This window comes from Solanum lycopersicum, chromosome 8 (genome assembly GCF_036512215.1).
Source record: "Solanum lycopersicum chromosome 8, SLM_r2.1".
NCBI lineage: Eukaryota > Viridiplantae > Streptophyta > Magnoliopsida > Solanales > Solanaceae > Solanum > Solanum lycopersicum.
This window is the reverse complement of record NC_090807.1, coordinates 65234167-65257361: the sequence shown is the minus strand read 5'-3', so window position 1 is coordinate 65257361 and position 23195 is coordinate 65234167. Positions and strand designations below refer to the sequence as shown.

General features: G+C 29.6%; 1 protein-coding gene and 2 long non-coding RNA genes across 8 annotated transcripts; all 3 read right to left on the bottom strand.

Annotated features, from left to right (window-relative positions):
- Positions 1 to 140: 140 nt before the first annotated feature.
- On the bottom strand, positions 141 to 2080 carry LOC101261645 (general transcription and DNA repair factor IIH subunit TFB5). 2 transcript variants are annotated; one of them, XR_742890.4, is made up of 3 exons: positions 1984 to 2080; positions 684 to 745; positions 141 to 548 (listed from the first exon to the last, which is right to left on the bottom strand). It is a non-coding gene; the product is annotated as a general transcription and DNA repair factor IIH subunit TFB5 (long non-coding RNA). The 2 variants fall into 2 exon arrangements; XR_742891.4 differs by lacking the exon at positions 1984 to 2080 and adding an exon at positions 942 to 1062.
- A 402-nt stretch (positions 2081 to 2482) lies between these two features.
- LOC101261943 (uncharacterized) lies at positions 2483 to 4072 on the bottom strand. The gene is made up of 2 exons (XR_011211321.1): positions 3452 to 4072; positions 2483 to 2769 (listed from the first exon to the last, which is right to left on the bottom strand). It is a non-coding gene; the product is annotated as an uncharacterized lncRNA (long non-coding RNA).
- Positions 4073 to 4525: 453 nt separating this feature from the next.
- Positions 4526 to 7369, bottom strand: LOC101262236 (uncharacterized protein At4g22758). 5 transcript variants are annotated; one of them, XR_011211320.1, is made up of 4 exons: positions 6834 to 7300; positions 5914 to 6124; positions 5129 to 5222; positions 4933 to 5003 (listed from the first exon to the last, which is right to left on the bottom strand). XR_011211320.1 is itself a non-coding variant. In XM_004245653.5 (3 exons), exons 1-3 carry the CDS (start codon positions 7161 to 7163, stop codon positions 4780 to 4782), a joined length of 768 nt encoding a protein of 255 aa, XP_004245701.1. In that variant the 5' UTR covers positions 7164 to 7369; the 3' UTR covers positions 4526 to 4779. The 5 variants fall into 5 exon arrangements, 3 of the variants coding, with proteins under 3 accessions (XP_004245701.1, XP_010325450.1, XP_025888205.1); XR_011211319.1 differs by having other exon boundaries at positions 5914 to 6127; positions 6834 to 7290; XM_004245653.5 differs by lacking the exon at positions 5129 to 5222 and having other exon boundaries at positions 4526 to 5003; positions 5914 to 6127; positions 6834 to 7369.
- Positions 7370 to 23195: the final 15826 nt, after the last annotated feature.

Here is a 23195-nt window from a genome sequence, read left to right as displayed (position 1 = left end):
AATCTAAGATATAAGAAAATAAAAGTTCCGTCAAAAACAATATTTTATTTATAATTTACATGCAAGGGGATTGTTGTACGACCCATAAACTCCGGATTGAGATAACTATAAAGAGAAAAATAAGTAAACAACAAAAGAGATGTCCAGAAATAGAATATGATATCACTTGTAGTTTTGCCAAATTGAAGGTTGAACTTCAAATCTAAAGCCATAAGTACATCTGTCAAAAGTGACGAATCAGTTCAGAACGAACAACAGGAGACATACTATATGTTCCTTTTTCCGAAAATGGTAAACTTCTTTACTAGGAATTATTTTACATGGTAACAAGGCACACACGGGATGGCTGAACTTCATCGATCAAACAGAACTAAGCAGGCTTCTCATATGTGTTAGCGTCTCTGAAATCTGAAATAGCACTACGAATCATTCCAGCCATATCAGATCGAACAAACAGATGTGTATTGTCCAAAACATGTATGATGAACTTTTGTGATTGTGGCAATGAAGCATTCATATTGATGATAAACTGAGCCATAGGTATATCACTGCAAAAAGAAGAAAGCAAACCTCAGCATCAAAGAAGCAGAAGAAAGATTGCCAAAGAAACTTGGCTGGGAAGTTCAGACCCTTTATTCTACCAACAAATATTGTCATTTGATTATCTTAAGATAGTACTTTACCATGATAGGTACAATCCTTTGACCGCATTCACCATCACGTATCAAAACTCTCCAAGCTTGAGCTGCAAAATAAATGATGAAACTAGCCAAAAAGTTATATGGCCATCCATATGCAAAGGCGTAATAAGTATGATTACAGCTGTATTGACTACTGAAACTTTCCTATTGTTCCAGACCATAATGCATTTCCGCAAACAGTTGTTGACTAATACAATGTTTTAACTTAAAGAAAGGAGAGTGATGAAGAGATCATCGAACCTAAAATAAGAAACCAGAGAGAGGCCGTTAACAGAATTGAGTAAAACTTTTGAGGTCCTTGCACATTCTTTGCCAAGTCCTTCAGATTTGCTGCCTTAACTTTGGAAAGATCGTTTTTGTTCACATTTCTTTTCATATTTTTTCTTCTAGAAGTTGGGAAAGTAAGAAGAGTGAACAAAGACCCCACGGAGTGCTATCATGATTCGTTTACAAGGAAATCTTCCCCCTTATCCATGAAATTGACATATAGTGAATGGACGAACCCCTTGAACTCGAGATTCAGACTTAAAACAGCTAAGACTGAAATTTGGGCCATCTTGCCTCATTTCAACTCTATCGAAGATAAGTCCAATTTCATGCAACTCAAGAAGGCATTGCAGATGTTTCATTTCTACGTGCTGAACACTTTGCTATAACTCGTGTTTTCAAAGGCGTGCTTAGGCCCTGAAGCAACGCACAAACCATGTCGAACATTTCACTATAGTCATCAAGTCTCTAAGGCTTACTTATTACTTGCCAACGAGCATAATCACGAAGAGACCACACTAAACAATTTATATCGATCTCAGTTTCCTTACTTTGTTATTCATGCATATAATTATTAGTCTTCAAGTACGCATACATATTTGCATTGTGCGCTTAAAATCCCCAACAAACCTTCGTCCTTGATCACATTGAATTTAACTAGCTATAATTCATAAATGTTATCACAGAGTTGATCCCTTCTAACAGAATGTTCCTAAAAGTTATGAAATTAAAAAATCAAAACAAAACGAAATCATGTCAACTCGAAAATTAGCTACAAATATAATAGTCTATTTCAGATCAGTCTATCAATAATACTGATTCAGTAATTTAACAAGAATTAATGTGCAAAATTTCATCAAAATTGCAAAAAAAAAAAAAAAAACAGGTATATATAAACTCATAATTTTATTCTAATAAATCATAGTTACAAAAGATTAAAAGAGAAAAACCAACAAAATCACAGTTTTAGGAAAATAAAAATAATAATGAAGGTGCGATTTGAAGTAGGGCTAACCTGGGGATGAATCGGAATGCGGTGAATGACAAAGAGGAGGTTTTTGGGTCTATTTTATGGCTGAATTTCCACATTGTCACCCTCAACTTTGTATAAATGACACATTGCATCTAAACTTAAGTCAAATACAAAACTAACCCTTATAGTACCTTTTCTTAGCGCAGAATCAGTCCCAATTATGTACGCTTTTTTAGTTTTTTGATATACTAACTACGTAAATTTTGATCAACGTTTTAATAATACATTTTTTTATCATATTGACATAATAATTTTATCAATTTTTTTAATTTAATATTTTAATATCTAAATTTTAATCTTAATATACTAAATTGATATGATTCAATTTAATTTTAAAAATTAGTATCGTCATATGCTTAGAAAAAGCAAAAGAATACTTTGGGACCCTTTAAGTTTGACACATTTATTCAACTTACTCCTAAATTAGTTTAGTTATAATTACTATTTGAATTTAGTAATTTGTTAATCTTGACAGTTGACATTTGGCACCTCAAATATAATTGAGTCAATATATTCATTATTTTAGCACATACATTAATTTCAACAAATAATCGAAAAGATGACATGTCACACGTACGTACATTCAATTGAAAATAAAAACACCAAAACCAAAAACAACTAGTTTAAAATGTGGATAAAAAGCTATAGAATGAAATCCATGAGCTTTGTAGATGGAAGTGAAATATCTTTGATGTTAAGTGCTTGGTTTTGGACAAACGAAGAAACTTCGACATCCCAAATTCACCAATTTCTCCTCTTTCCTCAAACCTGCATATTATAAGCTTGAATTTATAAATTACAAATTTTAAATAAATAAAATTTTATTAAGATTTTGATAATTTTTTTATACATATTAAATAAATTTTTAAATATATGAAATATATTTTGAATCAGAATTATTAAATTTGGTTGCATTACACTCCCACCCTCGATAACATAGCTAGTCAATTGTTTTCATTATATAATTGAGGTAGAAAAAAAAGGTTAGATTTGTTTAAAATATACTCCCTAGCAATAAAAATAGATGTCAAGTTTTATTTGATTAAAATTTCTATTCTAACCTTATATTAACTATATCATATTTTTAATGCACATTTGATATGAGTATAATAAACTTAAATTCATAGATAATTATGTCCTCTAACTTAGAGTGTGCACAGGTAGACACTTAAATTTGTAAAATATTAAATAAGTAGATACACTTGTTCTATATGACATAATACACATAGAACACCATATAAGATACAAAATTATCATGTAAGGTGTCATGTAGAACGATTGTGTCTATTTATTTAATTTTATACAAATTTTACTTGTTGCACATCTAAAATTAAAAGTCATAACTATCAAATGACACCAAGTTAAGAGTCAATGTTGCGTGTTAAAGTGAATATGAACGAACGAGCAAAAATAAACTTGAAAATTCAATAGGATGATATTTGAAACTTACTCTCCATACTAAATTGAGAATAATGAAGTTCATAACAAAGCGGATCACTACGACTCAACAACGGCCGCCGTTTCTCCTTGACGTAAATCTCAATCGCCGCCCTTATCAATTCTCCGACGGTATTCTCCGGCGACATCACCAAATTCACCGGGCCCAAACTATTCTGAATATTTACATTCACCAATAACTTCGTTAACTTTTGCTGCTTCTCACGAGCGTCGCTCGCGGTACCCATATTTCCGGCAGAAACATTTATAACGGCCGGATTTGTATGGGCGACCGCGAGTCTCGCTCTACTGCCGCCGTGCATGGAGCTACTAGATAGGTAAACTAATATTACAACGATTTTTATTTATTTTTAATTAATCTTGTCGAACAAAAGAGATGTATACTATTTTGTGTGTGTTGTGATGAATTGTTATATATTACGTAAGAAATAGAGGGGTTGGTGATAATGAATTTTTTGTCACATACTGAAATTATTTGAGTTTTTGTGCTATAGTGGTGGTGTGCGAAATTTCTAGGAAATAGCTGCTGCTGCTAACTCTCATGTCTCAACTTTTCTGTCCCCCCAAGTAGGTAGTACTCCTTTGTCATAATTTATCCGATATTTTTTGAATTTCAAAAGTTAACAATATTATTCATATATATTTAGCAGATAGCAAGCTAGTTATTCACTAAATGAGTAATAATGAAACAAGGTCGATTATAGTCTCTAGCCTTCCATGCTAAGGACAATGATATCTCATCAACACGTGTTGTTTGAAAAAAAATTGATTTTCTTTAACAACCTTTTTGACTATTTTCTACTTTTGCGTTGCTTTTGTATTAAAAAAAAAAGAAAGAAAACCTTTATTGTGTTTGATTTAGCGTACAATCTAGTCTAGATTTTTTAAGTATAAAATATGATATTAGTATATACGTTTTTCAACGTTTAGGTGGAGTGGGATAAATAAAACACGGAAGAAAAGATGCTTACTTGTAAATTAAGTAACTAAAATTGCTTAAACATTTGGGAACATAGTTCCATATTTCAAACTCAAATTAGGGAGAGTATTCATGCGCTTTTGTATCTTTTCAATCCCATGACATTTTGTATTCAAATATTTGATATATATATAAATCTATACAATATTTTGCTTTATAAATGAATGGATCTTACAGTAATCCATTACTGTTTGGAGGATAATGAAAATTACATGGAAGGATAATATCACCATGCAACATATCGTATAATAGGTTGATCGAATAGCAAATCTAATACTCATGCTACTCTATCATATAATAAAAAAAAAGTAAAATTCTAAATTCACCTTTGTTACGATGCGTCATTGCATGCAACCAAGGAATTTCCACAGCCTATATGTTCTTCTAAAGATTTTATTTATCTTGCGACGAAAGAATCCATCGAAGACAATGAGTGATTGGGAATTTGCTTTAACAGGAGCAATTTGATCTGAAGTTATTTCTGGATTACTTCCATTATTATTACTCTTTCGAAGATAAAAACTTCTGCTCCCAACATCTCCAATCACATCTGTGTTGCTCAAGCCTATATAAAATAATAAAATACAAAAATATAACGATCATATAATTGATCCTAACTTGAGACATAAAAAGCATAGTTGTTGTAATCATAGAATTTAAAATCTAATCCTTTCACAAATATATACTTACTTTAGAAAAGAAAAACAAAGGTTGAAATTTTGCAAATAGTGTATTAAACTTATTATTCAAATTGTCAAGTCTTGAAATACAACATGACATTCCCCTGACAGAACATAGGCAACTGTGTCAGACAAACATTTTCTTTTAATCTATGACCAAAAAACAACATTATCTTTGATAAAATAGTCAATATACCACAGACCAATCTAAATAATGTGATTAATTCCAGGGTGAGCCAGATATTAATATTTTAAGTTTCATCAGCTAACCTTACATCAAACACAAGAGAATTGACCTTTCAACAAAGAAAGGGTTTATACACCAAAATTATTTTAATACCAATGATTATATAATTAGATACATTCAATTTTAGTCGTAAAAATCATTAATAGTCCTAATCAACATTTGTTTACATAATAAATGCTTTTTTTAAGGATGGAAGTGCATACGTTAATGTAAAGTTGATAACATTAGCTCACAGAAAACATGATGTGTTTTGACCCGCTTATTAACTTAGCCTATTTGACCAGCTCAATTCAACTCATCTAATATATGGGAGGACTATGACCCGTTGCTTAGTCCATCTCGACTCAACCATCCTAACCGAGGTAACATTTAGAATGATCAATGATCGTTCATTTATTAACTCAGTCTAACCAAACCTGCAAAATTCAAGCTTAGCCCGCTCATTTCAACTTGTTTAATTTAACCCAACCTATACATTTGACACCTGTAATCACTATCTAATCTCCAAAACTAATTTGGATTTAGTAAAGTTGAGGTTTAGGACTTACTTTGAAGACTGAAGTGAGATTGGTACAATTGAAAAGATGAATCATCTCTGTTTTTATCAAGACGAGGAGTCCGGCCTTCTTCACTATATTTGTCAATCACAAGCCTTATTGTCTCATCAACACTTGATCCCAACTTCACCATTGTTCTTACCGCCCCTGGACTTCCTTCAACTGTCACATTAACCACAACTTTTGCATCCTTCTTGTACCCCTTCTGCACGAAATCCTTCAACATATTAGACATTAAAAATAAAAATACACCTTTCGTTTCAATTCCTTTGACCAATTTTGACTTGAAGTAGAGTTTAAAATGAAGGGAGTAATAGTAAGATACTCTCACTTTCAATAGATTGGTTAAATACGAAACACTGTTGATACGCAGAACTTCCTATAAGCAGTGTCGATATTTTAAAAAGTGATATAACCTTAGTTCTATAAGTACAATCATATATATATATATATCATCATGATTGGATTTTACAATGAGATGCAAATATTTGACTATTTCAAGTTGATTTAGCTGTGGTTAGTAAATTACTAGTCATTCACACAACAAAGAATGTGAAAACAAACACTATCAATTGGGCGATTGTTGATTTTCACACAATTGGCATGACTAAACTGCACTCTTTGACTTCGTAACATCATTATAGGTGAAGAAATATCTCCTACCAACACGACGATACTCGTAAAATTTAAATACTGAATCTAATTTTGTATAATTTGGGCAATAATGTTATTCCATTAATTCATTCATGCACCTAGTACAAGTTTCTAATTGAATATTAGTAATAGCATTTTCAAAACTCAAATACGATGAATTTACTCAAATAATGGAATTTCAACAAATAGCAAGCAAACAAACAATTCTCTAATATCCCAAAATTTCCCCAAAAAAATCCTAAAAGGAGAAAAATTACCTCAAAACTGGGCGGAGCTCCAGAAATCAGATAATCCGGCGACACAAATAAGTCCGAACAAGTTTGTGGCCGGAAAAGTATTTCCATCGACTGCGCCGTCGTATCCCGGGGATCGTCATCTTCAAAGTCAACAAATCCAATTTTCAAAACACAAGGCTCCGATTTGCTTCTCTCTAATGCCTTATAATTAGTATCCCTGTGCTGCTTCGATGACCGGCGATTCACCGGCACAGGCGTAAACCTCCGACGACCCGACGGCGACGGTTTTAGTGCTCTGCTGGAAGTTCTCCGGCTCACCGGAAATCTTCGCCGGATATTGTTATCTGACATACGTATAAATGAACTTGGTATTTAGAGTGTACTTAAATTAATTTTGCAGTTTGCTAATTAAAAGTGCGTATATATACAAGTACGTGAAGGCGTATGAATAGAATCAAAGTGAAATGTGTGAAAAATGCCAAAATTGGAAGTTGCCTGGAATTTCAAGGTGGTTAGTGGTGAAACCAAAGGCCGTTTATTCTTTATTCTTATATTCCTCATTCTTTTTTAGTCGCGTAATATTTTTAAGGGTTTAATTTGATTAATTATAAAAATAAAATTAAATTATATTTATTTAATATTTCTCTGTAGTTATTGTACTCTACTTTGGGAGAATTGATTAATTTTTAAATTTAAATTAAATTTATTAATTTATTATTTTTTTAAAAAATAAATATTTAAAAATTATATAAATTATTTTTATATCAATATATAATAAAATAACAGTAAAATTCCTTATGACAAATAGAAAAGAACAAAGTGGTGGTCATTGTTTGAAAATAGTTATAAGAAGATAAATTTTGAAAGTAGCTTAGTAGAATTGAACATTTACCTTATTAGCAATTTGACATAAGTTGAGTTTTTCACATTATAATTTTCTCTCTATTTCAACGCAAGGGGAAAAAATTGCATTTAATTTTTACGCAAATTCAATGATTACGGGTATTGACATATATACCACTCTTTATCACTAGATTTTAAAAGATTAAGATATCTATTAATTGAATCGAATTGAATACTAGCATATGTATTAAGATATGTAATTGAGATTATGATTTTGAATTTATATTTTTATTAAAAGATTTAAAGATACTATTTACTTTTTCTCAAACGTCTCTAAATTTATAAAAGTTAACTTTACTGAATTAATTAAACATAAATTCAAATAAGTTACATATTATATTTATATTTATATATTAAATTCAAATAAGTTACATATTATATTTATATTTATATATAATATAAAGCATTAAAAAATAAATTTATATGAGGATGATTGTGATATATGATTGCGGTTGTTAATGGTGATTAAGGATGTGTTGGTGATTATTTGGGTGAAAAGAATCATAGTCAACCAAGATTTTGAAAAAAAGAATTTACTACGTGTAAAAAATGAGAAAGAACTTAAAAATAATAATTGTTTCTAGTATGCAAATAAAAGGAAATTGAGAATTTTAGTTATATTTGTAATTTTTCTAAATAGTTGTAACATTTTTGATAATGTACAATAAATATTTATTCATACTATCTTTTATTTTTTATAAATAGAGAGATTTTTTCTCATTTTAAATCAACAAAAGTTCTGATCTTATTCTTGTACTTTCCTAAAATTAAATATTCGTATACTTTTTTCCTGTTGAGTGACTTAGTGACACCACTGTTTTTATATCAATAAGTTGGTGAATAAAATTGTTCCATTCAGAGAGGATGTTATTTGTTAAACCTCTGGTATTGGAGGGAAATAGTTTTTTTAAGAGGACATCATGCATTCAGTGGACTCGATTTTTCCCTTTTTGTTTTGTTTTGTTTTGTTTTTAAATATCCTAGTATGTTTTTTTACACTCATTAATTGTTGTTTTTGAATACATGTTTTTGACTCTGTTGTTTATGTTTCTGCAAAGTTATTGTCTCCGGTTATATTGAACACATAAACATATAGTAAGCATATTCATTGTGTAAAAAATACTTATTGTATTCAGTTCTATGAATTCATGTTTTGATACTCTATATGAAACATATACGAATTTTTAATATGTTTCTCCTAAGGCATATATTACAATTGTATCATCTATGCAATTTCAATGTTTCTTTTTATTACGAAATACGTTTGTACAATATTCTTTTTTTATTAGAAAGTTAAGATATAAGATTATTTTACTTGTATAGTCTATTTTATTATTATTGGTGTAATGATATTTCTCAAATAGTAATTATAATATTCTTTTTTCTTTATTATAGATTATCAACTCAAATAAAAAACATAATATAATTTCTATATATTATAGGTTTTCGATACAAAATTATCTATAAAATCATTAAAAGGAATTTAATTAGTAATAAAACTATAAAATTGAATATACATGAGACTATGCCCCATAGATCCATGGGACTTACGCCCCGTGTCTGGGGGGCTTACATCTCGTCCCATACTGTATAAAGCGTCTCGCCTCACGCCCCCACCTTTTAAAATACTGGTCCTACCTTTTGAGATTTCACACTAAAAAAATCATTGAAAGATGAAAATTTATTTTAGAAAACATACGACACAATCATGTAAATGCACATACAAAAAATATTTAAGTTAAATAAGATGAAAATTTTATTTCATGAATGATCAACTAAAATTTGCAAAGGAAATGTAAAAAAAAAAAAAAAACTAAATAAGGTGGAGAATATTTTTATGAGCAAACATCTTATTCTTAAAATTATGCGATCAATATAAATTTGAATATGATTAAACAAACTGCAATAAAAAATTAATCCGAACATAACTAATCAGTAATCACATTCTAACTTGTATTCAAACTAAAGACGCACTACTAATTTTAGTATTACTAATCTTAGCATAACTTATATTCAAACTAAACGACCCCTTATAATTAACCTTTTCTAGGTTTGGGCAGCAGTTGCTTTAGTTTTTACTAAATATCCTCCGCGATTGAATCACAAATATGAAATTTCAAAAAAAGGAGAAAAGTTACAGTGAATTGGTCCGAACTTCCGTACGATATACTTTGTTACGATAGCGAATCGAGTTACATGGTTTCGTTATATTTGGTGCCGTTTGTAAATCATGGGGAACTGCTGCTACCAAAGAAAATTTGGATTTTTCAGCTCCCAACTTCCGTTGCTTATGTTGTTTGCTAATGAACGTGATGATTATCGAGAATTTTACTCTATTTTCAAGAAGAAAGTTTCATACAGAGTTTTTCTCCCTGAAGCTAAAGGGCTAGATTGTTTTTCATGGCTTTGCACAGTAGGATATAAACGTAACACAGAGATGAAGTTATTGCATCCTTTCTCACGTGCCCAAATACAACTTGCTCCTCGTAATAGCTTGATCGAATATTCGGAAGATGAAAAGAATTCTTGTGATAATCAATCTGCTAATCCATCGTTAACATCCGATTATGTTGTAATGATAGCTTATCATTATAAGCTTAAATTTATTTGACAAAAATTGATATAGAAGGTTGTGGTATGCTCGAGGATATCAAATATTTCAAAGGACAGTTTTATACGATCACTAATCGCGGAGTTTGGGTTATTGATAATCATGATCCACCCCGCTTGCTTCTCAAGAAAAATTATGATTGTTCATACTTTACGCGGTACTATCTAGTCGAAGTATCAGGTGCATTATGGATTGTTAAACAATTTTGTGACTGTGTTGTACTATTTGAACGAAAATCTGGTGATTTTGAATTTCAAGTATGGCAACTAGATTTAATCGAAGGAGAAGCAAAAGAGATTAAAATCTTAGGAGATAACGCATTATTTTTGGGGCGTACTGCTTCAACTTCAACTGAACCTTCTATAGGCGTGAAGCCTAATCACATCTATTTTACTGGTAAACGCGGTGGCAATTATTATATAAGGGCTTACAATCTTGAAGATGGAAAAACTACTTGTTTTAATCCTGACATTCATGTTAGTCCTAAGTATCCGTCAACTTGGGTCATGCCGTCGATTTGATAGTTTAGAATCATTTAATTTTTGATTATGATAAAATTATTTTTGTTTTCCACGAAGATAAAGTTTAGGGAATTATTTATTAATCTCTTTCATTGTAATCTTGTTTTTACATATATCTAGTTTCTTTCTTTTGTTATTATATTTTGATTTTTGCATTAATTTGTTGTTGTTACTGTTCTTTTTTTTCCAATTCTTTTCCGAATGTTCTGTATATCGGAGATATCACATTCCACAAACTTAAGTTCTTGAAACTAACTAGTATACTTGGATATCTCAAAGTGGGATGCCCTAGCTTTGCAAATATTCTAATCAAAGGAGAGGCCAAAAGGATTAAATTATTGGGAGATAGAGCAATACTTTTGGGATATAATGCTTATACTTCGATTGACCCTTCTAAGATAAGAGGCGTGAAGTCGAATCACATCTATTTTATTACTGATGATATCAGATATATGTTCGCGGATAGTCTTGAAGATGGAAAATTCAATCTTTTGTTCAGACACAGTTGGTAAACTTTTGGTAGACCCTTTAATTTCACCTACAAACTTAGGTTATACAATCGTTCTTACATCTTAGCATTTTAGATTTAAAATGTTAGCTCTTGCTTTAATTTGCCATTGGCAATTCGTAAATCTCCACCAAATCACTAAATGTAATTTTTTGTACCAACAAAATCTCCACCAAATAATGTAATTTTTTGTGACGACTTTTAGGTGGCGACAGATATAGGTGCCACAAAATAGGAGCAGCTTTAGGGTCGACTTAAAATGGTTACTGGAGAAGGTGAGAGTTGACTGTCGACAATGCATAAGTCGTTACAAATATGAAATAGTTTTTCTAATAAAATATCAATGAGAAAAGTATTTATGGCAACTTATGATAAGTCGCTACAAAAGGTCTTCAGCAGCGACATTTGTTGCCACTAAAGGTGTAATTATTGTAGCATCCTTAAAGTCGCCAAAAAATCACCTTTATTTCATATATTAATTATATAATTTTGTATATAAAATTAAAATTTTCTGGTATAAAAGTAATCTAACCTATGTATCCTCTATTCGTTTTCCTTTTGTTAATATATATTAATTGAAGTAAAATCTCTATAATTACCAATAATAGGGCATTGAGATTTTTACCAAATATATGATACTTTAATAAGCTATATGACAAATAATTAATATTTATAGAATTGAGTCTCATAAATGAAAAAAAAAAATGTTAGTATTCGTTACCAAGTACAATTTTGTTAGTACATTTTTTTTTCCCACAAATTATTGTCCAAACTGGAACTATATAACTAATGCAGGTAAAAACAAATAAATTATTCTCTTTCTGCTATGGCGAATTGGTCCGAACTTCCGTACGATCTACTTGTTACCATCGCAAATCTTGTTACAAAGATGGAGGATTCGGTGTTGTCTGTAAATCATGGCGAACTGCTGCTACCAAAGAAAATTTTGATATGTCATGTCCTCAAGTTCCGTTACTTATGTTGGCTGCTGATAAAGACGATGATTATCGAGAATTTTACTCTCTTTCTGATAAGAAAATTACACGTAGAGTCTTTCTCCCTGAAGCTAAAGGGCTTTCAACACAAGGATGGCTTATATACAGGTATTGGAGATGTGACTTTATTGCATCCTTTTTCGCGCACCCAAATACATCTTCCTCCGGCGTCACAAGATAAGGATGCAGTCATCGACTTAGCTCAAAATCCTTCCCTAACATCAGACTATGTTCTCTTGATTTCGTATTTTGAACAATGTAACTATTATTTTGCTTTTTGGCGACCTGGAGACCAATGTTGGACTATAATTGCTTCTAAAAATTATGGTCCACTACTTTAATGGACAATTGTATTTGACTGCTCACCCTGGCATAATCTTTGTTCTGGACCCTGGAAATCCAGGGATACCGCGCTTGGTTATTGAAATGGAGGAATATGACATAATAGTTAGGCGGTATGGGACTTTGTTCCATCTAGTTGAAGTATCTGGTGCATTGTTATTTGTTACACAAGTTTGTGATTATGAGGATCCAGATGGACCTAATGGTCTCTTCTGAACAAGTCGTAGGAGTGAAGCCTAATCACATTTATTTTACTGATGGTTGGACGGAGAATATGAATGGTCGACTTGAAGGGGGTGGTGGTAGAGATATGGGGGTATACAGTCTTGAAGATGGAAAAATTTGATGGTACTTCTGTTAGTCGTATTTGTCCGCCAACTTGGGTAATACCGTCATTCTGATGACAAAAATGACTTTTTGGCATGATATGTGGAGTATGTTTTATTTATCTCTTTCATTGTAATCTTGTTTATTCTTGAAAATTTCAATCAATTCTAGTATTGACGGTATAATAGATGTGATGAGGCTTCACAATTATAAACTGAGAAGGTTCAGTCGAAGCTTCAACATAATTGTCTAACCTTTCTTCTAATTACTTTTAGTACTTTTTTAACAAATGCTTATTGAGCCTGAATTCCAAAAAATATACGTGATTAGGCTTCACGCCTATAAACTTACAAGGATCAATCGAAGTTGTAGCATTACACGCCATAAGTGTTTAATCACTTTTGCTTCTCATTTGATTACATCTAGTTCCCATACTTGAAATGAATAGGTTATATCTTCGACATCAGTTCCATTTCGTTTATAGTTGTTAGAATATTGTTCAACAAGTAACAGTGCCCCGATACTTCATCAACTAGATATAACCGTAAATGTGGACTAAAATTTAACTTAACAACCAAGTTGGACCCTTGATTACTATCCATAGGCCTAGCAACATCAATAACCCAAACTCCATCAAGTGTGATCATATAAAATTGTCCTTTTAAGTAGTGTATATTCCTAAATTCACCACATTTTTCAATATCAATTTTGTTCCATAAGAGATCTCCAGGTCGCCAACAAGCCAAATAACGTCCATGCTTATTATAATGACTAACTCATCACAACATAATCGGATGTGAAGGAAGGGTTAGCAGATAACACAACGTTGTTAATTATCACGTAATTATTATTTTCACGTATTGGAGGAAGATGGATTCGGGCACGTGAGAAAGGGTGCAACGTTATCCTACATGTTAAGACGCAAAGCCATCCTTGAGTTAAAAAACATACTTTTCCTCTAGCTTCGGGGAGAAATACTTGTGAAAATTTCTTCTTGGTAAGAGAGCAAAAATATTAAGTCCTTAGGTGCCAACATAAGTAACGGAATTTGAGATGATGACACCAAACAAAAACGGAATAACCATACATAGACGCTAGTACATAAACAATTCACAGAAAAATAATAGTAAATTCTATTAAGCAAAATAATAGTGAATTCTATTAAGCAATATCAGAATTATTATTACACGATCAAAGTGTTATTACACAATCAAAGTGTATCTAGCAATATTAGAATTATTATTATACGATCAAAGTGATTTAATTAAGAGAAAGTGTGAATATATCTTATGTGAGGTAGGAGAGTAAAAATTAAAGAAATGAATTTTGATGAAGTTGACTTAAGTCTCATTTGTCTATTCTCATTCCCATAGTATAAAATCATTAGAACTTTGTGGATGATGACATGATTAATCACAGAAATTTCACCTTTTAGTTTACTTATTACCGTTATCCCGTATAAGTTTTACAAATTTTTTAAAATTCTTCATTTTTCGCGCATCAAATTAGTGTATCTCGCGCATCAGATTAGTGTATCCCGCACATCAAATTAGTCTATCAGATATAAAATGTACATCAAATTAGTGTATCATGTATAAAATGTCATGTATCTTACCTAATAATTAATGTATCTCGCACATTAAATTAATGTATCAACACTTATATTATTATATCCGTTTTGAAAGATTTTATAATTATAAACTTCTAAGGGGGGATCTTTTGTAATTATAAACTTCTAATAGATAGATTGTAATATTACCTGAAAAAGTATGTGATATCTGTAATTTGCCCTATATAAATCACTAGATCATATCATTAAGTATCGTTGTTATTTATAGGACCAATTGTTAATATTTTTAATAATGTTTTTTCTCTCCTTCATATATTAACCACTCAAAAATACTTTCATCAAACATCATCTCTACTTTCAAATATCTATGCCAAATACAATGAGGTGTTTGGGGGAGAGGGAAGACAGGTATTATTTTTAAATTAAAGAAAGGAAAAGTATAATCGAAATTTGATTTTTTTAAAAAATTAAATTTAAAAATAAACATGTACCATATAGCAGAAAAACAAAAAACAAATAACCAAAACCAAATTAAAGCATATTCAATTTAAAATATGCTAGAACGATGGCATAACCCAAGCAATTGTTGGGTTAACAACAGGACTGACCGAATCATTGCTAGAACAAAAAAGTCGAAATTTTTTTTCTTCAAGATTATAAGACGACGTATGTTCGATACCCTTTCCTTCGATAGATAAAAACTCTCTAAAATTTTCAGTATAATATATGTGATTAGGCTTCACACCTATAAACTTAGAAGGTTCCATCGAAGTTGAAGCATTAAACCACAAAAATATTGCTCGATCTCTTAATAACTTAATTCTTTTCGCTTCTGCTTTGATTAGATCTAGTTCCCATACATGAATCGCAGTGGTCGTGTCATGTATAAGATTATGTCCATCTAATTTATAGTGTATAACAAGTAATAATGCACCTGATACTTCGACTAGATAGAACAGTTTTCTAAACGGCCAAGGTAGATCACGACTTTTTACCTTAACAACCAAACGGTGTTTTTGATTATTACTCTTAGTAAGATCAATAACCCTAACTCCATCAGATGTGATCATATAAAATTGTCCTTTAAAGCATTGTATATCCTCAAAATCACCACATCCTTTAATATTAATTTTGTTCCATAAGTGATCTCCAGATCGCAAAAAGGCTAAATAATGCTTCTCCCCATAATACGAAATCATAAGAACATAATGCGGAGTTTAAGGAAGGATTAGCAGATAAAACAACTTTGTGGATGACCACATTATCGTTATATTCACGTAGTGAAGGAATATGGATTTGGGCACGTGAAAAAGGGTGCAATAATGTTATCTTCACGATACATGCAATATATTTCAGGGTGCAAAGCCATCCTTGAGTTGAAAAACATACTGCCCCTTTGGCTTCGGGGAGAAATACTCGTGAAATTTTCTTTTTGGTAAGAGAGTAATATACATCATCTTCATTAGATGCTAGCATGAGTAACGGAATTTGAGGCGATGAAACATCAAAATTTTCTTTGGTAGCTGCAGTTCGCCATGATTTACAAACAGCACCAAATACAACGAAATCATCTATCACTGTAAAAAGCTTTGCGATCGTAACAAGTAGATCAATTTGCCATAGACAAAAGATTTAAAAGACAATAATTAAACAAGAATTAGGACTAGAAGAATAATACGTGCATAATTTATACTTTTTTTTTAGCTATGTGAGACCTAGTCCGATTAGATGTTGGTTTTATTTGGGGGCTTTTAGTATCGCTTTAAGTATTTTCACTTTTTTTTCGGATTTTTGTTTTATGTAGGAATTAAAAAGGAAACTATATAATACTAGGAATAATCATGGGATAATAAGGTAAAATTATGTTTATATTAATAATAAATAGATTAGTTAAATAATATTTGAATTAACTATATAGAATTAATTATAAAAGGTTTAATTATTTAAGTATTGATTATTTTTTGAGCAACTTTTCACATATAGCTAACACAAAATTTATATTTGTATGCTACAGAAAAGTTTGCATAAGTGCGCTCCATATCAAACATAAATATGTATATTTCGCTATACATATATAAAAAAAACAATTGTATAATTCTCTATACATATACAAAGAAACCAATTGTATAATTTGTTATACATATATAAAAGAAAGCAGTTGTATAAAAATCAATTGTATGATTTGTATATGTATAAAATGAGAAAGAGAGAAAGATAAATGTAAATTGGCCAGGAGAATATTTGTATTGTATAATTATATATAAGTGTATAAGACAAAGATATATTTATTTGCAAGTGTATATACAATTTTCTCTCACTTAAAACAAACAGAAACGCAATTTATACATTTCGTTTCTGTTTGTATAAGCGATAGAGGCGAGGGTGGCAAGAGCGATCTGGGAGAGTGGCAAGCGAAATTTGAAAGAGAGGAACGAAAATATATGTATATATACAATGTTTTCTCGTTTTATATAAATAGAAACGCATTTTACACATTTGTGTTTGTATAAAAGTGAGAGGGAGTGAGCGAGAGATGGAGAATGAGACGAAGAGTGGCAAGTGAGAGTTTGAGGGAGAGAGGTGACTGGCAAACAATATGCTATATTGTATAATTAAATTAAAGTGTGGTTATAGTATTTAATTGGATTTGTTAGTTTGTCATATATACAATTTTCCCTAATCTAAACTCCAACACTTGTAATAGTAAGGGCCCGTTTGGATGGGCTTAATAAAAGCAGCTTTAAAAAAGTACTTTTAAAAGTGCTGAAACTTATTTTTAAAATAAGCAGTTATGCATTTGGATAAAAGTGCTGAAATTGTTATGTCAAACGTGAAAAGGGAAAAATGGAAGAAAGAAATGTTAGGGTTATATGGGTAATTTGGAGATTGTACAAAAATATTAAGCACAAAAAGATAAAAATGTGGTCAACTTAAAACAGCTTATAAGCTAAAAAAAAAAAAAACACCCCTACCCCAGCTTTTAACTTTTGGCTTAAAATAAGTTTTTTTTAACTTAAAATAAGCTGTTTTGAGTATTGCCAAACAGCTAAATAAGTCAAAAACCAGCTTTTAAGTCAGTTTGACCAGCTTTTAAGCTGAGCCAAACAGGCTCTAAGTCATGAGATCAAATGCATGACATTATTTAAGGAAAAAATTGTATAAAATAGCAAGCAAATTATTAATTCAAATTGAATCTTATAGTTATAGTTTATTTAATTGTAATTAGCAGCAAATATCCCTTTTTTGCTATCTGATTCGCTATACAATTAGTTATTTTCGGTGTACAATTAATTATTTTATACATTTCGATATAAAATGTATAAATGTGTTAGTGTTGGTATAAAGCGAGAAAAAAAAATATACAAATACAAATACAAATACATATATTTTATCCAAATACACTTATAATTATCCAAATAGAAACCTTATTATATAAATTATAATGTATAAATGAATTTATACAAAACTGAACATTTATATAAAATTGATATTTATAGCGAATAATACAAATCAAAAGCTCCATAACAAATATTAAATTTGTTATGGAGCGAAATTATACAATCTATAACTATAATATACAAATATTATTTTTATATTTGTTATATATAAAGGTTGCTCATTATTTGACTATCTATTATGAGATGTTCTTTTGTAGAACAGATATGTATGTTTCAAATAAATAAGTCAAAGTAATTGGTTGATTTTGTTAGTTTTAAAAATTGGATATAAATTAAATCATATTTAGAAAAAGAATATTCATATTCTAAATAGTCTTTAAAAAAATAAGGTAAAACACAATTCAAACATATAATTATTTAAAAAAATGTATAGTCACTTGGATTAAATCTAGTGTGGGAATCAGATGTATAATCGAAGGATATTAAAGAACGGGAAGATAGAGATATCTTTTCGGAGCGTAATAATGATTCTTCTAAGGTTTTTGTTGAATATTTTTTGTGATTATGATGTTTAAATCACATATTTTAACAAAATTAACGAAATACAACATTGTACTAGGTAACTCTATGCTACTCAATTTCAAGATATATGACGATATCAAAAGGGTAAATATTACACTTACCATTGGCTAGCTATTTATGTTTTATTTATTCTCTTTCATTGTAATCTTGTTTAACAAATGTTTATTCTTCAAAATTTCAACTTACTTTTAATCAATTTTAACAGTACTATATACACTTCTGATATATATTATTTCAAAAAAAAAACACACATATGATTAAACAGGATTACAATGTATGGGAGATAATTTCATAAACAAGCAAAATATCTTAGAAAACAAAAACAAATATCCAAAGACAAGTTAGAGCAATAGCTAGCATTTTTAATCTAAAATATCATAATGATGGTATAATCCAAGTTGGTGGATTAACAATAGTACTATCAAAATAATTAATACTAGAATAAGTAGGTTTATTTGTTCCTTCTTTAAGATTATAAGACGACATTTCTTCAATACTCAGTCTGCTCAAAGTATAAAGCTCTTTATAATTATCAGTATAATAAATATGATTAGGCTTCACACCTATAAACTTAGAAGGTTCCATCGAAATTGAAGCATTACATCCCAAAAGTATAGCTCTATCTCTCAATAATTTAATCCTTTTTGCTTCTCCTTTGATTAGATCTAGTTCCCATACATGAAATAAATAGGTCCTATTATGTTGAAAATAAGATCCAACTAGTCTATCATCACCGGAATATTGTATAACAAATAATAGTGCAGCTGATACTTCGACTAGGTAAAATTGCTTTTTATATGGCCAATGTAGATCGCAATTTTTTACCTTAACAACCAATCGGGGTTTTTTGTTATTAAACCTAGCAACATCAATAACCCAAACTACATCACCTTCACCTGTGATCATATAAAATTGTCCTTTTAAGTAGTATATATTCAAAATTTGTTCCATAAGAGATCTATGGTAGCAGCAGTTCGCCATGATTTACATACAGCACCAAATATGAGGAAATCATCTATCACTGTAGCGATTTTAACAAGTAGATCATATGGAAGTTCAGACCAATTAGCCATAGCTAAAAGAGAGATTTAAACAAGAATTTGGAAAAGAATAATACTTGGTACTTTAAATTATACTATTAGGTTTTTATGTGAGACCTAGTTGGACACTGGGCCATGGGTTTACTTGCCCCTTCGACCCGGCCCACAGTTTTATATTTTTGGGGCTACGTGTGCCCTTCAACCCGGAATTATCCGGGTTTTTTTCGAAACCTAGGTATTCCCTATGTCCTATTTTATGTAGCACTATTCGTTTTTTGAGAATCAAATAGTTTAGTTTTGACCAGATATTTGCGTATGGAATGTTTAAATTTTTTGAAATGAAATTTATATATTTGTAACTACGTAAAGAGTACTATAAGTCACAATAATTGATAATTCAAAATATTAAACGGATCTATGAAAAAAATACGATCAAAGATAGATTTATTTGAATCTCGAAATGAAAAAAGTTTCACATAAAATGGAACGGAAGGAGTAATAATATTTGCCTTTTAAATTTACAAAAAAAAAAATTCTAATATTCATACATTAAAAATAACGGAAAAATAGGTTCTTAAAAAATATTAGAAATATTCCAACATGAATTTGATTATTTGTCATTATCACATAATTCAAGAACCTCTAATGAATGAATTACTCATGAAATAATAAATAATTGGTTCTTTATCAACATTAAAAGGAAAATAAAGAAAAAAATAAGAATATATATACAAAGACATTTCGTAATAAAAAAAAATATTTAAGTTGCATAAATTATACAATTGTGATATATCTCTTAGGAGAAAATTTAAAATTTTGTTAGTATATTCAAAAAAAAAATACGCTTGAACATGAAAGTAATTATAACTTTTATAATTTCATAATGCGTTTCTTTAATTGATAAATGAGAAATTTTATATTTATGTAAAAATAGATAATATGTAAGCTTATATATATTACTTTTAAGTTATAGAATTTAATATAAAATATCAAAACATGAATTCTTGAAATCGAGTACAATAATTATTTCTACACAATGAATATACGTACTATATTTGTATATGTTCAATATAACCGAATACAATAACTTACAGAAACATAAAAAATAAAGTTTAAGTACTCAAAAACAACAATTAATATCATAATCATAATTAATGAGTGTAAAAAAATATACTAGGGTATGTAAAAATAGAATGAAATAGAAGGGGGAAATCGAGTCCACTCAGGGGTCGTTTGATACAAAGATTAATAATGCAGGATTAGTAATGTTAGATTAATAATGGAGGGATTAGTAAAGCAAAGGTTATTTTTATCAAGTGTTTGATTCATTGTTTCCCACCTCATCTTGTGTTTGGATTAAAACTTTATAAAAAACTTCTTTCCAATTATACCCTTGAATTACTTATGCAATTGAGTTAAGGTAAATAATTGTTGGACAATATTTTCTCTATGGTCTTCTAACTAGCTACGAAAAGAACAATTTTGTTGTCATGTTGGTCTTTTTTTTACTTAAATTATTTGAGGATAAATAATTGTCATCTTAGTAAATGATCACTTACAAATGTCAATTTTCAATTTTAAAAAAAGATAAACTATCAAATTTTAAAATTGAAAAGACGATAAACAATAGTAAAGCTGAATAATCCATCTAGATTTACGCATAAAATTGAAAGTAATAATTTTAATATGTATTCATTTTTATAAAGTGTTCAAAATACAAATAATTAAAAAACTGTACAAATGTGTGTGTGTGTGTGTATATATATATATATATATATATATATATATAAAATTAAAATAAAATAATTAAAATGTTTTGAGGGATATTTTTGTCTTTAGTAGACTTATTTCATGGTTTTATATCTCATGTATTACTAATACCTCCAAATGGAAGGTATTAGTAATACATTATATAATACCATGTAGGATGTATAACTAATCCATAGACCCAATTTTCTACCAAATATAGTACTCCCTCCATCCTTTTTTATGTGACACCATATAGTTATATATTTACTTATATGATAAGTATTTAAATGTACAATTCCTCTTTTATCCTTGTTGGTTCCACTTAATTTTAAAGATAGTATTCTAATACATTTGTGATCAGGAGAGAGCAAAGTAAGTTTACTTTTTCGAAGGGTAATATGGTAAACATTTCAAAGACTACATTATTTCTTAAACTTCGTTGTCTGATCAAATGTTGCTACATAAAATGAGATGGAGGAAGTACTAAATAATATCATTCATAATACATGGACTATTTCGGCCTACCAAACGACCCCCTAATGCACAATGTCACCTTAACAAAACTATTTTCCCTTTAATACCATAGGTTTAAAGAATTATATTCTCTCAGGATTGAACAAATTTATTCACCAACTTATTGATACAAAAACAGTGGTGTTAGTAAATCACTCAACATAAGTAAAGTACACAAATATTTAATTTTGTGAAAGTAGAAGAAGAAGATCAATTTTTTTGTTGTTTTAAAATGAGAGAAATCTCACTATTTATAGACAACAAAATGTAGTGTGAACAAATCTTTATTGTGCCTTATCAGAAAAGTTACAACTATTTGGAAAAGTTCACAACCCTTCTGTAAAAATCACAATTTTTTATAAAAGTCGCAACTTTTTATAAATATCGCAACTTTTCATAAAAGTCACATCTTTTCATGAAAGAGGAAGACTATTTTTGAAAATAAATAAATTTAAAATGGAATTCTTGTTTGTGGGGGCCCCACGTAGGCGGAGTTAGGGTTCTCTTTTATATAAATATATGATTCTTATTGAATATTGCATTTTAAATTTAAAGTACACTCAATATGTTGTTTTCACTTTTTTTTATTCTATTTTACTTATACTAATTTTATTCTATTTTTTCATTCTTCAATAAAATGTTCAGGATGGATCTGATATACCCTTCAATTTTATTATATAGAGCTAATATACCTCTTATTATCTTAAATCAGTATTAAGGGTTGCTGGATTGGGGCTGAGTTTGGAAAGATAGAGAGGTTCATATAAATTACTATCAATAAAAAATTACACTATTTATCTATGTGATTTAAAAAGAAAATTCATGTAAATAATAAAGTTAAATACCATTTCTATTTTTCTTTTTTGTATTTCAACTTTTTCATATGAATCTCATTTAGTAAAAATCCTAACTCTACTGAATTTTATGTGTCTCCATAAAAATGAAGATTAATCCACTTAGTAAAGCCCAATAGCAAATTATGGCCGAACCTTTTAGTTTCTTCAACAGAGACGTGGGCTTGTGGCTCAAATTTTCTACAAAATGAACTATTTAATTAGACAAATATTTTTTGTATAACTATTAAATCTCACATTATTTTAAGAATAATTTTCACATATAGTACATATAAAATTATATTTATATGTTATAGTTATAGTTTACATAATTATGTTCCATATCAAATATAAATATGTATATTTCGCAATACATACACAAAAAAAGCACATGAATTCGCTATACATATATAAAACAAAACAGTTGTGTACAAAAGATCAATTGTTTAATCTGTGTATGTATAAAAAATGAGAAAGAGAGAAAGACAAAA

What these genes read in the sequence shown, in the direction of transcription:
- LOC101262236 (XM_004245653.5), bottom strand. Translation starts at nt 7,163, where the DNA reads ATGTCAGATAACAATATCCGGCGAAGATTTCCGGTGAGCCGGAGAACT. An exon ending in GAGCTCCGCCCAGTTTTGAG is followed by an intron (nt 6,128 to 6,833) that starts GTAATTTTTCTC and finishes GATTTCGTGCAG; the next exon opens with AAGGGGTACAAGAAGGATGC. An exon ending in ATCTCACTTCAGTCTTCAAA is followed by an intron (nt 5,004 to 5,913) that starts GTAAGTCCTAAA and finishes TATTTTATATAG; the next exon opens with GCTTGAGCAACACAGATGTG.